Source organism: Doryrhamphus excisus, linkage group LG10 (assembly GCF_037039965.1).
Source record: "Doryrhamphus excisus strain RoL-2023G ecotype Guam linkage group LG10, RoL_Dexc_Guam_v1.1, whole genome shotgun sequence".
Classification (NCBI taxonomy): Eukaryota; Metazoa; Chordata; class Actinopteri; order Syngnathiformes; family Syngnathidae; genus Doryrhamphus; species Doryrhamphus excisus.
Genome location: NC_136366.1, coordinates 16,828,909 through 16,846,853, shown reverse-complemented (window position 1 = coordinate 16,846,853; position 17,945 = coordinate 16,828,909). Strand labels below are relative to the sequence as shown.

Below are 17,945 nucleotides of genomic sequence, written 5' to 3'. Positions count from 1 at the left end.
AACTGGCACTAGGCTGGACTTAAACACAACACATAGCTTTTCATGTAGAATAAAACCACATATTATGCATACTGATCCACAACCCATGAACGCACCGCGGTCTGTCTTGCTTTCTACTGAGGTAGCGCTTGGTGATGAACCTGAATCTCCCTCTTCCATCTCTTTTACTGTTGATAATTCAACAAAAGACTATCATGCCCCTAAGGCAGGGGTCCCAAACACGCGACCCGTGGGCCAAATGTGGCCCGCAGGACACTAGTTTGAGGCCCCCGCCTTGATATGAAAGTTTAATGTTAGTGCGGCCCAGCATGTTAGATGCTGTATGGTATCATGTACCCAGAAAAAATTATTACGTTTGATTAATGTTCATGTTAAAGGTTAAATAACTGTTAATAGTTATCCTCCCTATCCGTGTGGAAGTGGTAAGTTTTTGGCTATTTAAGTTTAAAGGAAATAACTTATAGGCTACCGTTTAGGTCGCTAGCGCTCTAGTTTGCGAGTTAGCATGAGTCTCAAGACCCTGCAGTTGTGCAATATGTTGTAAATAAAAAGAGTATAAATGTGACTATAGTCGTGTTTTGTCATGTCTACAGGGCTCTAATAATGCTTTGTTCATTTTAATCTGAAAAAAATCATTTGTCTACCCACCAACTATATGTGGTTTCTTAAGTTTTTATTATTTGCCGTTTTATTATTATTATTATTATATTTATTTATTTATTACTGATTGATTGATTTTCTTTATTCTTGATTTGTTTATTTATTTTTCATCTTATTTTGTGCAGAAAAATAAAAATTAAGATATTTGAGAACAGTGGAATGTTTTATCAGAGCTTTTATTGTAGAAAATCGGAACCAAAGCACTGAAAAAGTTTGTATATTTTTCTGTTTTTAAAAAATGTGTTTTTGTTTTTATTTGGAAAACCTGATGCGGCCCAGCCTTGCCCAGACTCTAGCTCCAGTGGCCCCCAGGTAAATTGAGTTTGAGACCCCTGCCCTAAGGTATTAATGTCTTGTTGTGCGTATAACAAACCAAAATATAACATGGGTTTCAGGTGAAGCAATCTTATTAATATTACTACCATGAATTCTTTGGGGGTGAACAGCCTCACCCAGCCCAACGGAAGTTGGCCCTATGAATATTAAATCGGTCACCCCAAAGCCTTTGCTTGTTAATGATCTGATAAGAGACCACAGTCATAACATAATTGGTCTTTTGGTTGAAACAAAACAACTTTATATAATTTAATGAAGTATCTCCCTCTAATTTTATGTGTTTTCAGGCTGTTCGTGCTAATAGGACAGACGGGGGTGTTGCCCTCATCGATGACAATAAGCAAGCATGAATGCAACTTAAGCATAATAATGAAAAACCACAAGCCTTAACCTTCTGTCCAATTAATAATACAAAATAAATAAAAAGTGCAAAGACCCTTAACCCTCCTCTTGTGTTAGGGTCGGCACCGAACCGTTTTACATTTTAATGCATAAAAAGAATCACGTAACATTTGTTTATTGCATCAAGGCTTTTTGACTTTGTCAGGAACCTCTATTTCAACAAAATAAAACCAAAAAAATAATGTTTACTAAATTTTAAAATGGTCTGGTTGAAATTATGACCACTGTATTGTTAGGGTCGGTTTGGACCCGGTTATAATAATATGACTATAAAGCAATATTTTGATCCACAACTGAAATCATAAGTGTACAATTAGCCAACACAATGACAACCAGCTCCTCTTCTCATCATGTAAGCTTCAGGGGATTCTCATTTTGACCGCTTTTCCAGTATACCAGCAGAAAAACAAGGTCCAGACATGTGAGGTGAATTCACTCATTTGACTGATGGCTGATTTCACTTTTACAATTTGGATCATGGAAAGAATGGCAAGAAGTACAGTGAACCAAGATCTGGACCTGTTCTGCTTTTTCATTTCACTTTATACTAAAGTTCTGTTGCTGAAAACAATCACTTTTTCTACCTTTTCTTGACATTAATATATATGGGTCAAAATTCACTCGAACACCATCGATGTTTCTTTAGTGATTAATACTAAAATGAGAAAATAAACAAAACTAATTGATTTAAGAGATATGTTCTATATCCCTCAGTAATAGCCAGGTAACAAAAGAACCTTCAATTTATTAATATGATTCTTTTGAAGTTCATTTTACCATTTTTGGAAATTAAAATGGAGGGGTATAGTGACAAAAAAAGGCCTACAAGCCCACACCAAAAGTATTAAAACCAACATTTTCATGGATGAGGAAGCCTAAGAAGGTAACCAAGACATGAGAAGCAAATTTGATGGTAACTTATTGTTTTTAGTGTATTTTATATGATTTAATACATGGGTCAAAACCAACCCGGTAACATAAGACATGATACCAGAAAGCTAACACAAGAGGAAGGTTAAACAATGATACATGTCTTCTTTCATAGAAGTGTTTACCACAGAAGTGTGATGAAAATGCTGCTTTAGCTTGGAAAGTAAACAATGTCATACTCAAACTGTTATAACAGTGATAGATGTACAGCATTTCAGACTCGGCATAGTGTTTTCAACACTCCAGTGTAATCATGTTACAAAGCAGAACATTTAGTGCTCGCCTCTGTTGGTCTGGCTGCTCTATCAATGACTACTATTGCAACAACAGATCATCAGTCGAGTAAGACTAACAATTATGTTTTCACCTTCATTGAAATTAATCCATAAAGGTTCCAAGCGAGTAAACTACCTAGAACACCGACCGGCCGCCATGTTTCATCATCAGCCCGAGCTCTTGCATTGTTTATAAGAACCGACACTGAACCTTGAATGTTTCCACAGTCGATTGATCTAAAGATGCATGGTTTATTGTTATTGATACATTCATTCATTCATTCATTTTCTACCGCTTATCCTCACAAGGGCTGGAGCCTATCCCAGCTGTCTTTGGGCGAGAGGCGGGGTACACCCTGGACTGGTGGCCAGCCAATCACAGGGCACATATAGACAAACAACCATTCACACTCACATTTATGGACAATTTGGAGTGGCCAATTAACCTAGCATGTTTTTGGAATGTGGGAGGAAACCGGAGTACCCGGAGAAAACCCACACATGCACGGGGAGAACATGCAAACTCCCCACAGAGATGGCTGAGGGTGGAATTGAACCCTGGTCTCCTCGCTGTGAGGTCTGCGTGGTAACCACTAGACCGCCGTGCGTTATCGATACAGCATTCTTTTATTTAATAATTGGAATCGTTATCTCTTCAACCCGGATATTATTATCATAGTCGATATTCGATAGTATTATCGGTTGCTCATTTTCTACCGCTTATCCTCACAAAGGTCACGGAGGGTGATGGAGCCTATCCCAGCTGTCTTCGGGCGAGACTGGTCGCCAGCCAATCAGAGGGCACATATAGACAAACAACCATTCACACTCACATTCATACCTATGGACAATTTGGAGTCGCCAATTAACCTAGCATGTTTTTGGAATGTGGGAGGAAACCGGAGTACCCGAAGAAAACCACGGGGAGAACACACAGAGATGGACGAATCTCGGGTAACCTAGCTGTGAGGTCTGCGCGCTAACCACTCGACCGCCGTGCAGCCCCTGTATTATCACATATGTATAATTTCCTATACTTTGACTTATAAGGTGAATAAGGCGAATGTGTTGGGATCCACTGTAAATTCTATCCACAGTCAGTCTATTTATTGTCATGTTAAAGTTTATTGCGTCTTGACGTGTTTTTTCTACGTCTGTAATGTCCTCCGCTGACCTACCTGGTTAGGTAAAGATACAAAAGTGCGCACTTTGTCCTGCAAAACGAACAAGGTTGTTGTACCTAATCACTGAAGTGACATCCAAGCTCATTACCTAAAATGCAAGTGACTTCAATCAATGTATTTATTGTCATATTATTTTCAGTAATGTGCTGTTGGGCAAAGCCCAAATGGGGTCAGAGGAGAATAAATGAGGGAGAATTGCTTTGCGACCTATTGGTAATTAATTAGCGTATTGGTCTTGTTTGACCTCAGGGCTGTGATCACTGAAGGATAGAGAGGACATTGAAAGGGAGGAGCGGCGTAGCCGTGCTCTTTGATCGCTGTGATATGCTGACAGGGACCTGCTGAGAGGTAGACGCAACAAGAATCTGGAGTAGAATATAGAGGAGCAAAAACCTTATCAAACCATCCTAAGAGTGGCGTTGCAACAGGAATTACCAGCAATGAACATGACGGAGGGTTCCATTACAGAAGATTGGCTTCTTCTGTGACCTGTATCTGATGCTTTCCTGCCAGTGAGAAAACTACAATTCCTATTTTTTTCCAGGCCTCTTTCGTACTGTATGTGGATATAAATCTGATACAGTAAAGTCTCGTTATATCGATATTCTCGGGAGTCGGAAAAAATACCGATATAACCGGACTATCCATATATCCGATCCTGCGCCGAACTGCATTAAAAGTGGGCGGATCTTTGATATGGCATGTAATTTTCTCCTTGAGTTCATGGATTGCGTATCTAGCATGCTTTTGTACTACAATACATTTTGTACTACAGTAAATAAAAATAAACTTACGCTGTAGTGATTACTGGTTACCGGGACATAATTCACCCCGGAACTATCGATAGGGAAGGTGTTGCCACCCGGAGGGGTAGGCGCGAGGGACGGGTGTTTTCCGCTGTGTGTGCTGCACTCTGGTGGTGGAAGTGTGAAAAATAAAGTTGACTGGAAGCAGCCGTTCGCCGTGTTCTTTTTTGGTATTGAAATCCTTAAGCAAAGATTGATTTAAGCTGCTTTTGTATCGATATAAGCAGACCAAATTGGCTGGCGGGAGATGAAAAGGGCATCATAGTAACCGGATTATCATAATAAGCGGGTATCGTACTAACGGAGCTAATTATATCATAAAAGACTAGAAATTTGCCGGGAAATGAAAATAGTATCGTAATAAGTAGTAATTCATTTTAACCGATATTGATATAACGAGACTTTACTGTATGTATCCGATGCTATTGTAGCCTCGACGTTCGGGTGGCGTAAACCCGACCTATACATCAGTGATTTTCAACCACTGTGCCGCGGCACACTAGTGTACCTTGAGAAACCGTCAGGTGTGCCGTGAGGAATTATCCAATATCACTTTTTCTAATTAACATTTATTAATCATCATTTGCAAATATTATGTCAATAGTATACATGGACCCAAATATTCCAATTGCATTTGGTTTATTTGCTCAAACGGAAAGAATTGAACAGGGATGGAATATTCCTTTAACCAATCCGATTGAGGTATCTTGTACCCGCTCAAACGGAAAGTTGTCAGGGTGCCTTCTTCTTCGTGGTGTTTTTCTTCTTCTGTTGTTTATTGGCGGTTGGCAAGCAGCTTTCGTGTGCATTAGCGCCATCTGTGAAACAGAATCTAAACCCTTCTATTCTTTATTCACAAGCGCAGTTTTATTAAATATATATATATATATATATACTATATATATATATATAAAACATGTCCTGAGTTTAATTATAAAATATTAGCAAGATTGAATTTGATCTTTTCCTGTTTAAATTTATCCCGGGTGCGTTCTTTCAGCGCATGCTCAGATATGACGTAACACGCAGATCCAGACGTTCTTCACTTTTAAAAATGGAGGCCAGCAATCGGCACTGGACTAAGCAAAGTTTGTTTTTGATTCAAACTAAATTTCAAGACTGGACAGATGAAAAACTGGCAATACGGAGTTATTCCAACAAGTAAAGAATAACTCCAGGAAGCCGGTACCACGTGATGTTGATGTTTACGTTTTACTGGGCATGCCCCATTGACTATTCTGTTTGATTTTCACGGTGCATGTAGACAAGAGATTGGAACATTCCTTTCTTTTTCCGGAAGGTCATTCGGAAAGAGAAAAAGTGGTGATGTAAAAACATGGCTACTGTGGAGTGTCTGTGGTGTAAAGACTGGCAGAGCAATGTAATATTGGTCCGTGTGGCAACACCTACCTTGTTCCTCCCATAGACTTACTGATGCACGTGTGAGGTCGTGGTGACATTTTGTAACATTTTTGGTTAGTGGTGTGCCACAAGATTTTTACAATGTAAAAAACGTACCGTAGTTCAAAAAAGGTTGAAAAACACTGCTATACATCACTGGAAGGCGTGTTTTGCCATGCAAAAGGTGGGAAAACCTACTGTAACCTGATTAAAATATCACATGTAATAAAGTTAATGTTTAAAAATATTTAAGTAGAATAAATAAGGTTAAAGAATTGCTTCATAAAAAGAGATATATGAATAGGTTAAAAAGTACTGTGTAGTACGGTGAATGTGTGATTATTTCATTTGCTTAGGGGAGTTTTATTTTGAAGGCAGTGGCAGTAAGAGGAAGTGGTGCGTTTCGCCGGAAAGTCTGAGCCGGTGTGGAGGTGTGTCGCGTGACGAGCTGAGTCGGGATGTGAGCAGACTCGGTAAAAGTTTGTTTAAGTATACAGTCGGTTTTGTTAGACGGTCTGTCCGACTGTCTGTGCCTGGACGTTATCTACATATCTTCTGTGAGAGGCTGGAGACGTTTCTACCGGAAGCGTGTTGAACAGTTTTTCACGGTATGTATTAGCGCATTAGCTGTTAGCCAACGCATTTTTGTTAGCATCACTAGCTAAGTGAATTAACTTTTAGCTGCAGTACAGCTAACTCAGCTTACTAACAAGGCTGTAATTCATTTTTTTCCGTAGAGGAGATTTGAAGAGATCCATAGAGGTTACAGACTGCGCTATAAGCCAGTGTTTTTCAACCTTTTTTGAGCCACGGCACGTTTTTTACATTAGAAAAATCTTGTGGCACACCACTAACCAAAAATGTTACAAAATGTCACCACAACCTCACACGTGCATCAATAAGTCTATGGGAGGAACAAGGTAGGTGTTGCCACACGGACCAATATTACATTGCTATGCCAGTCTTTACACCACAGACACTCCACAGTAGCCACGTTTTTACATCACCACTTTTTCTCTTTCCGAATGACCTTTCGGGAAACAATAGTATCCATAGAAAGGAATATTCCAATCTCTTGTCTACATGCGCCGTGAAAATCAACCAGAATAGTAATTAGGGCATGCCCAGTAAAACGTAAACATCAACATCACGTGATACCGACTTCCCCGAGTTATTCTTTACTTAACTTGGAATAACTCCGTATTGGCAGTTTTTCGTCTGTCCAGTCTTGAAATTTAGTTTGAATCAAAAACAAACTTTGCTTAGTCCAGTGCCGATTGCTGGCCTCCATTTTTAAAAGTGAAGAACGTCTGGATCTGCGTGTTACGTCATATCTGAGCATGCGCTGAAAGAACGCACCCGGGATAAATTTAAACAGGAAAAGATCAAATTCAATCTAGCTAATATTTTATAATTAAACTCAGGACATGTTTTATATAGACATATATTTTCTTTTTTAATAAAACCGCACTTGTGAATAAAATACAGAAGGGTTTAGATTCTGTTTCACAGATGGCGCTAATGCATACGAAAGCTGCTTGCCAACCGCCAATAAACAACAGAAGTTGTGTACGTTGTGTAGTTGAATACCCGTTCGATGCTCAGTAAATAATTTAGATTATTTTTCATACCACTGATTCCAGTGTGATTTTTAATTATTTCATCTGCTAATGTGTTTGTATGCCAGATTTAAAATTATTATCGAGGTTTAAAAGAGTGCAACCTTGATATTAACAGCTTATTTACAGTGAGCAAAATACTGGAGACACATTGAAACATTTAATAAGTTAAAAAAAACTCCCTTCTCTTATTTTTTGAGGGATTACTGGGCTACACTACTCAGAAATGTAGGCAAAAGTTCTTGTCTTTCAAAAATGATGTTAAAAATATGTGTCAGGAAAGTGGCTAACGTCAATGTCCCTCCAATCCAACTCCCCACAAAGTGCCATAGTCAATAGTCTTGCGTGAGACGTCGGTATATCTTGTGTATGCCTTCACAGATGCATTACGCAAATACAGGTTTACATTTTGACAGGTATTTTTTTAGACATTTTTTAGGTAATCTGAATGACTATGTAAAAGGCTTTGTTGGAATTTGAACAATCACGATTCTGATTCTGATTCCTCATTTCTAACGATTCTTGATTCCTGAGCAAATCGGATTGACCAGACCGCTCTTTTTTTTAATGAAGTAAAGCCAAGTTTTTAGGCCGCTTCTTATTTGCTGGTGCTCTTCTTTGTTGGTTTTTGCAGCTATTTCATCCGGTTGGCAAAGTGGGCATGGAAACTAAGAATAAAAATAAAAATTCCAGTTTCCATCGATGCTTGAGCCTCTATGCCCAACCCTAGTCAGTATATTGTCAGTATAATGTCACCAGCTCTGAGCTGGAGGATCCAGTTGAGACCCAAGGTGATCCTCGGCCCAAATGAAGGTTGTTGTTGGTGCCGAGGGCAGTGCAATGACCATCAGACAAAATCTGTGAGAGTTTTAAGAAGAAAAGCCTTCAAAGGCCTCAATCTCCTTCAATGCCTCAAATTTGGAATTGGCATTGAGAGCACCAAATAATGGGACATTGAAAGTTTTATTCCCTGGTGAGGAAAAATGGGAGCTTCCACCTGAGATGTTTACCACATGGCACAGTGGAGGGGGCGCCATCATGATCATCATGATTTCTTCAATGGAAAAATGGTGATTCGGGTTGTGCAGGGGCGTCAAACGGCAACTGTCTATGTGGAGATGTTGTAAAATGTATTTAGGAAATATCATATTGTAATATTTTCATCGGGCGGCACGGCGGTCTAGTGGTTAGCGCGCAGACCTCACAGCTAGGAGACCAGGGTTCAATTCCACCCTCGGCCATCTCTGTGTGGAGTTTGCATGTTCTCCCCGTGCATGCGTGGGTTTTCTCCCACATTCTAAAAACATGCTAGGTTAATTGGCCACTCCAAATTGTATGAATGTGAGTGTGAATGGTTGTTTGTCTATATGTGCCCTGTGATTGGCTGGCGACCAGTCCAGGGTGTACCCTGCCTCTCGCCCGAAGACAGCTGGGATAGGCTCCAGCACCCCCGCGACCCTTGTGAGGAAAAAGCGGTAGAAAATGAATGAATGAATATTTTCATCGTGTCTCTCCCAAACTGTTTTCTGACATAGTAGATTCCAAATGTAAGATTCCTAAATACAGCTTAATTTCTAAATGACCTTAATTCATCATGTCGAAAATGTATTTCCAAATGTGCCATTCTGTGTCATCAAACTAAAGTCAAAGTGTAATAATGACTTCCAGTGGTTCCATAAATAGTACATTGAATGCAGAATATATCACGCCTCGCTGCACGAAGCTTTTAGAGCTCCCGTAAGATACTAAGGAGTACATGTCAGCTATTAGGGATAAATGAATATGGCGGTGGGTACATTAGCATATAAGTTACAGCGCACATCTTTACAACTACAGAGCTACATTGACTACATAACTAGAATGGATTTATGCCAAGATGCACATGTAAGGTTTTTAATAAAAACAATTTATCCAGGCGTAGCCTCTTCTGAAAAAAATATGGGAGCCAACCGTATTTCAAATATAAATAGACTGACAGTATCTTCTATTGGGTGATGTTCGTTGTTCTTGCGTCACAGCCTGTGCCTGTTAGTCATATTGCATGCAGGCTCCATTAACAGAGTAGTGGAATTTGATCAGCCAATGCGTTGCAGAAATGTCTAACCTAAAAAGAACATTTGCTGCAGAACTTCCCAACAACGTGGGGAGTTGGTGGCTATCAAACACTATTTCTGCTGGAGTTACAGTAAAGTCTCGTTATATCAATATTGTCGGGAGTCGGAAAAAATATCGATATAACCGGACTGTCGATATATCCGATCCTGTGCCGAACTGCATTAAAAGTGGGCAATAATTCACTCGACATTGTTCTATGGTATAGAACAATGTTGAGCAGCTTAAATCAATCTTTGCTTAAGGATTTCAATACCAAAAAAGAACACGGCGAACGGCTGCTTCCAGTCAACTTTATTTTTCACACTTCCACCACCAGAGCACAGCACACACACCGATTCCCGCACTTCCTGGTTCACAGGTCATGCTCAACCCGCCCCACATAGCTGGCCAAACACATGCCTGCAACAGAAGAACCAACTGCGTTCGTGGTTTCTCTTGTGTGTATAGAATCTATACACACGAGAGAAACCACGAACGCCAGCATGTACATATGAAAAACAGTGATTATTGCAAGCGATAAAAAGATATCTGAATACAACACAATTAAATACATGTATTTGTACGCTTGTGTCTTCGTTGGAATAGGTGTGTATGCTATGTCAGTTGGTTCTTCTGTTGCAGGCATGTGTTTGGCCAGCTACAGTGAAGAAAATAAGTATTTGAACACCCTGCTATTTTGCTATTTCTCCCACTTAGAAATCATGGAGGGGTCTGAAATTTTCATCGTAGGTGCATGTCCACTGTGAGAGAGATAAACTAAAAAGAAAAATCCAGAAATCACAATGCATGATTTTTTAACAATTTATTTGTGTGATACAGCTGCAAATAAGTATTTGAACACCTGTGTATCATCTAGAATTCTGACCCTGAAAGACCTGTTAGTCTGCCCATTAGAAGTCCACCTGCACTCCATGTATCATCCTGAATCAGATGCACCTGTTTGAGGTCGTTAGCTGCATAAAGACACCTGTCCACCCCATACAATCAGTAAGACTTTAACTTGTAACATGGCGAAGACCAAAGAGCTGTCCAAAGACACCAGAGACAAAATTGTACACCTCCACAAGGCTGGAAAGGGCTACGGAGCAATTACCAAGCAGCTTGGTGAAAAAAGGTCCACTGTTGGAGCTATCATTAGAAAATGGAAGAAGCTAAACATGACGGTCAATCTCAATCGGAGTGGAGCCCCATGCAAGATATCACCTCGTGGGGTCTCAATGATTCTAAGAAAGGTGAGGAATCAGCTCAGAACTACACGACAGGACTTGGTCAATGACCTGAAAAGAGCTGGGACCACCGTTTCCAAGGTTACTGTAGGTAATACACTAAGACGTCATGATGTGAAATCATGCATGGCACGAAAGGTTCCCCTGCTTAAACCAGCACATGTCAAGGCCCGTCTTAAGTTTGCATATGACCATTTGGATGATACAGAGGAGTCATGGGAGAAAGTTTTATGGTCAGATGAGACCAAAATAGAACTTTTTGGTCATAATTCCAATAAGCGTGTTTGGAGGAAGAAGAATGAAGAGTACAATCCGAAGAACACCATCCCTACTGTGAAGCATGGGGGTGGTAGCATCATGCTTTGGGGGTGTTTTTCTGCACATGGGACAGGACGAGTGCACTGCATTAAAGAGAGGATGACTGGGGCTGTGTATTGTGAGATTTTGGGGAACAACCTCCTTCCCTCTGTCAGAGCATTGAAGATGGGTCGTGGCTGGGTCTTCCAACACGACAACGACCCGAAGCACACAGCCAGGAAAACCAAGGAGTGGCTCCGTAAGAAGCATATCAAGGTTCTAGCATGGCCCAGCCAGTCTCCAGACCTGAACCCAATCGAAAATCTTTGGAGGGAGCTCAAACTCCGTGTTTCTCAGCGACAGCCCAGAAACCTGACTGATCTAGAGAAGATCTGTGTGGAGGAGTGGGCCAAGATCCCTCCTGCAGTGTGTGCAAACCTGGTGAAAAACTACAGGAAACGTTTGACCTCTGTAATAGCAAACAAAGGCTACTGTACCAAATATTAACATTCATTTTCTCAGGTGTTCAAATACTTATTTGCAGCTGTATCACACAAATAAATTGTTAAAAAATCATGCATTGTGATTTCTGGATTTTTCTTTTTAGTTTATCTCTCTCACAGTGGACATGCACCTACGATGAAAATTTCAGACCCCTCCATGATTTCTAAGTGGGAGAAATAGCAAAATAGCAGGGTGTTCAAATACTTATTTTCTTCACTGTATGTGGGGCGGGTTGAGCATGACCTGTGAACCAGGAAGTGCGGGAATCGGTGTGTGTGCTGCGCTCTGGTGGTGGAAGTGTGAAAAATAAAGTTGACTGGAAGCAGCCGTTCGCCGTGTTCTTTTTTGGTATTGAAATCCTTAAGCAAAGATTGATTTAAGCTGCTTTTGTATCGATATAAGCAGACCAAATTGGCTGGCGGGAGATGAAAAGGGCATCGTAGTAACCGGATTATCATAATAACCGGGTATCGTACTAACGGAACTAATTATATCATAAAAGACTAGAAATTTGCCGGGAAATGAAAATAGTATCGTAATAAGCAGTAATTCGTTATAACCGATATCGATATAATGAGACTTTACCGTATTACTCTGGAATTTATAAGAACTATGGTACAATGGGACCACTATGATAACATCATAGATATCATCATAGTGTGTGGTTTTCATTTGTGGTTTAACTCGGTGTCACCAACATGTTATAGGCACGTCTGTACTGTGTAAATATGTTTGGAAACCCCCTTTAAGCCTCTGTCTGGATCCCTCCCCCCTCCATGAATACCTCAATCCTGTACCTTTTTCCCCATCTGTAAAGTCAACAATGTGAAAACGCTCCCTTCCGACAGCCTTAAAAATGATTGGAATCTAAATGTCAAACACGACAACAAACACACTGGAGGTCCTGTGAGATGTAATGGAAGGTTTTGCATTACAGAAAAATGAAGTACCATATTTTCGGGACTATAAGTCGCTCCATAGTATAAGTCGCACAAGGCCAAAAGTGCATAATTAGGTCAAAAAAAACATATATAAGTCGCACTGGAGTATAAGTCGCATTTTTTGCGGGGAATTTATTTTACAAACTACTTGACCAAAACAGACATTACATCCTCTTGGAAGGTAAGTTCTAACAATAAAAGTATAGAGAACAGGCTGAATAGGTGTAAGATATGCTAACACAATACTTAGTCAGCTACACAAAAAATAAACATGAACAGAAAAGGTGTCCAGTGTTTATGTAACATTTTTTCATTTATACGCTGCTCTGGAGTATAAGTTGCAGGAACAGCCAACCTATGAAAAAAAAGTACAACTTATAGTCCGGAACATACGGTAAGTTTTAAAAATGACTTCATGGTTTAGACACCAACAACGACAGGAACCGGAAACCTGAACCTCGATATGATTGAACATGCCAGAATTCAACCTAAAATCTAAAGTAAATGTGTCCAAAAATAAATTTCTCTGCTTTTTTTTTTTTGCCCATTTTGCCCCATTTTTGCTGTTGAGTTTTCAGTTTTTTTCATGAAAAAACAATTAGCGTCTAACACTCAAAATTACGAGTGCTCCTAAACGCCTACAGTGCGAGGAGACCACAGCAGGGAGGAGACAGTGGCAGGTTGTTCCTTGCTCTGTGTGAAAGATTCGGGTGACGATTGGTTGTATTTTTGTATTTCAGATACTATTAAGAAGTGTGTAGTGGTTCTTTGAGAGTTGGGACACTATGGAAAGATCCCAGTCAGATAATGAACACTTCATATTCCACAAGCAGGATCTAAAGTAGCAAACCACTGTCAGTGCTGCTTTAGCTTTTTCTAAAATGGTGCTTTCATGTTCATCACATAACTTTCCGCTGCATTCAGGGACACTAAATCACAGCAAACACACCCACACATGCACATGCAGCCCAGAGCAGGTGGTATTTACAAAAACAACCGCTTGCTGCTCATACAAGTTTGGGAACCACTGATGGACAGCCTTTCAAAAGATAATGTTGCATTTTAAAATGTTGCTTAATTTGCAAAACTAAGCTAAATGTTCTGAGGCAGGATCCTGAAGTCACCTTCACTGGCATACTGTAGTTGTACTGGTGTTCCGTGAACCTTACCTTCCCGACTTCAGTGGATCCCTGGTCCACAGAGAAACTGTAGAAGAAGATGAAGAAGAACAATTAGTCAAATTCACTTATGGATGCCTATTTGGCAACTGATTGAAATATTACATTTTGTCCATGGGTTTGATTGTTAGGAACACATACAGTATAAGATAATATATTGGATGCTCTTTTGGTCCGAACAGCTCATCCGTAGCAACCATCATGAAGGATAAAGATTATTAAATTTTAATGTATGATAGAGAAGTATTGCATGCTGTGCGCTATTACACTAGCCTGAGACATCATTTCAAGACTTGTCCAATTATACTTGGACAAGTCCTATTATTTCAAAATTAATTGAACTGGACATTCCAAACATCCATACACAACATCCACATCCAAACATCCAGATTTATATCCATATATTTTCTGGCATAAAAATCTGACTGACTCACTGTGGCAACCCCTGACACAAAGAAACTTGAAGTGAAAAAAATAGTATTATTTTGCATATGCATTAGTGTGTACTGTAACACGTGTTACTTTTTGTTGCACCGTGAGTGATGAGTCAGGGTGTGTGTTTCTACCAATAAACAACCTAATCATGGAGATTATAAGCAAGCAAAAAATTGTTTTGATGAAAACTCAAATCAAATTTGCAGGGTTCCAAATGCTGATTTGACAAATATGCGGGTTTCCACTGTATTGACACGAGCGTTGCCTTACAGTTACCATAGCGACATCCCCAATGTGGGATGTTTTATCTCTGAAACAAACATAAGTCTTCTGCTGTGTGTGAAATTGAAACAAATGGATGGAAACAAAAGAGCAGCCATCTGTCTCTGGTAAAATCAAGGTGATAACCATCACACAACCACAACACTCAGGGGAGATGCTACACATGCAGTATCCCTTGTCAAGTTAAATGGTGTGTTTTCACGATATCAAACTTCAATTTTGAGGTCTGGTGTTTTATTTATTTTTTGATCCAAGTCCCGATTGTAGTTTTTCTGCAGAAAACCTGTGAAACATGTCTTATTACATTAAACCGTGGATAAGAGGAGGAAGACATTTTTCTTCGTTCCAATGGAAGTGGTTTATCTGGCTGACTCATGGTGTCATAATGAATTGTGGACACAGACCAAACTGAAACTAACAATGGCTTGCACATTTCCTTGTGACTTTGCCCAGAGACATAAGGAGAATGGTTGATATTAAAAGACTATTGAGGCTAGGGCAGCTTGTCGTTTTCCTCCATGTGTGCTTATTTTTATTTTCATACATTTTACACTCCGGCACATTTGCAAATGCGAAAATGTCATTATCTGAAACTTTTGCAATGTTTAACACAATAATACAACATTTTAACTACATTTATATGTCAGAAAAGTGGAAAAAGCATAATAGGTCCTCTTGAAATGGTGTATTTTCTCATGTTATGTCTGCTATACGGCACGGTGGTAGAGTGGGTAGCTCACAGGCCTCACAGCTAAGAGACCAGAGTTCAATTCCACCCTCAGCCATCTCTGTGTGGAGTTTGCATGTTCTCCGGGCACTCTGGTTTACTCCCACATTCCAAAAACATGCTAGGTTAATTGGTGACTCCAAATTGTCCATAGGTATGAATGTGAGTGTGAATGGTTGTTTGTCTATATGTGCCCTGTGATTGGCTGGCGGGCTATTGCCCGAAGACAGCTGGGATAGGCTCCAGCACCCCCGACCCTCATGAGAATAAATAGTAGAAAATGAAAGAATTAATATTTTACACGGGATTGCACGGCGGTCGAGTGGTTAGCGCGTAGACCTCACAGCTAGGAGACCAGGGTTCAATTCCACCCTCGGCCATCTCTGTGTGGAGTTTGCATGTTCTCCCCGTGTATGCGTGGGTTTTCTCCGGGTACTCCGGTTTCCTCCCACATTCCAAAAACATGCTAGGTTAATTGCACAACTCCAAGTTGTCCATAGGTATGAATGTGAGTGTGAATGGTTGTTTGTCTATATGTGCCCTGTGATTGGCTGGCGACCAGTCCAGAGTGTACCCCACCTCTCATCCGAAGACAGCTGGGATAGGCTCCAGCACCCCCGACCCTCATGAGGATAAGTAGTAGAAAATGAATGAATGAATATTTTACACTCCTACATAGAGCTGCTGTGGTAATGACAAATTATGTTGTGTTGCAGTCGCTTCACACTGCTTAGCAATAATAATAATAATAATAATAATAATAATAATAATAATAATAATAATAATAATAATAATAATAATAATAATAATAATAATAACAATACTACAAGTAGTACAAGTAAATAAACACATTGATTTTTCATAGAAAGGTAGATTCGAACGCGGGTCTCCTAGTGTGTGGCTAACCACTCGTCCACCGTGCAGCCAAGACGGCAATGTTTACACCAAAAATGAGATTTGTTGTGCTTGACTGTTTGGTTTTGTTCATGAAGGAAACAGCTGATTGGCCCTTTCTGGAACCAATAAATGATTTCAGCTGTGGTCTGCACTCCCCTGAGGGTGGATGGGGACATTAAGGGTAGCAGCGGGGTGACTGGACGGATGACCCTGTATAGGGATGGTCTGCCTCACAATTTCTCAAACCAAAAAGTATCACATAATTAGTTGCACATGACTTACAGACACATGTTCTCCAAGGCAGAAAGTATTACGTAACAAAAAGCTATGCTCTGTATCATTAAATGAATTATTGTGACCACTAGGTGGTCCCACCCCACCTTAACTCACTACTTTGACATATACACTATGTCACGCCTGACTGTAAGTTGCAGGACCAGCCAAATTATGAATACGGTAATACAGTAACAGTAACAACACTGTGCCCCATGACGTGATGCATCGGCCCCTATTTGGCTGCACAAACTGCCCTCAAATCCCAAGTTTCTGGTTGTCTTTCATTACGCTAATGACTGAAGACAAATATCTGCTTATTGTTGTCAGTGATAAATAAACCGTTGTGTGGGTGCGGGACAACTGGATTCTTCCACAGGCTCAGCACAATTTCAATTTGCATGCCTTCTCTTTGTGTTTTCTCCTTTATTACCAATAAAAGACCACTTTAATAATCCTGAGCCCTGCAGACATGAAAACCCAATTGGCTGTCAAGGTCCACTTTGTATTTAGAATGCTGGCAGATAGTGAGTATAATAGTCATCTAATTGTGGAGGATAGATAGAGAGATATCTTTATAGGGAATTAGTGCACCTCATGTTGTTATTGCAGCCAAGAAGAAGCCAAACAGAACACAGCAGTGCAAAGAAAGCATGTGTGTTGTTGACTTTGTGGTTTCAAATAAAGCTTGCACGGCGGGCGTGTGGTTAGCGCGCAGACCTCACTGCTAGGAGACCAGGGTTCAATTCCACCTTCGGTTATCTCTGTGTGGAGTTTGCATGTTCTCCCCGTTCATGCGAGGGTTTTCTCCGGCTACTCCAGTTTCCTCCCACATTCCAAAACCATGCTAGGGTATTTTAGGGGCGGTGACTTCGTTTATTCCGTCCTGTCCACATTCCACTCAGCTCCCTTGTTACCAGAACTTATGTCGTAAACAAACCTTTTATGCAAATTTTTGGCCTTTTGCTAATTTTTGACATGATAACCAGCACAGAAAGCTTTCTAGATCTTCCAGAATTTGCACCTATTCCAGCTGTAATTCCTTGGATTTCCAAACTGATCTGTTTTAATTCGTTCCACCCACGGCCCACCCAATCCGCTGTGATTGGTGCCACTCAGCTTTTACAACTTACCTGGGCACACCCAAAAAATGAAGTCACCGGCAGGATGGAACCGGTGGCTTATCACAAGGTTTACTGTAACATCACAGTGAGCCGGTGTTCGAAAAAAAATTCTCTTTTGGGGCACATTTGCAAATGCGCAAATGTCATTATCTGAAACTTTTGCAATGTTCAACACAATAATACAACATTTTAACTACATTTATATGTCAGAAAAGTGGAAAAAGCATAATAGGTCCTCTTGAAATGGCGTATTTTCTCATATTATGTCTACTATACGGCACGGCGGGCGAGTGGTTAGCGCGCAGACCTCACTGCTAGGAGACCAGAGTTCAA

General features: G+C 40.3%; 1 protein-coding gene across 3 annotated transcripts in view; it reads right to left on the bottom strand.

The window, feature by feature from the left end:
• The window catches only part of whrna (whirlin a), a 154,888-nt gene that overhangs the window by 56,899 nt on the left and 80,044 nt on the right, over positions 1-17,945 (bottom strand). For all 3 annotated transcript variants that reach the window (XM_078794224.1, XM_058064923.2, XM_078794225.1), the window contains exon 5: positions 13,866-13,902. In XM_078794224.1, the coding sequence (XP_078650350.1) occupies positions 13,866-13,902 (37 nt within the window). The remainder of the gene's footprint in view (positions 1-13,865; positions 13,903-17,945) is intronic.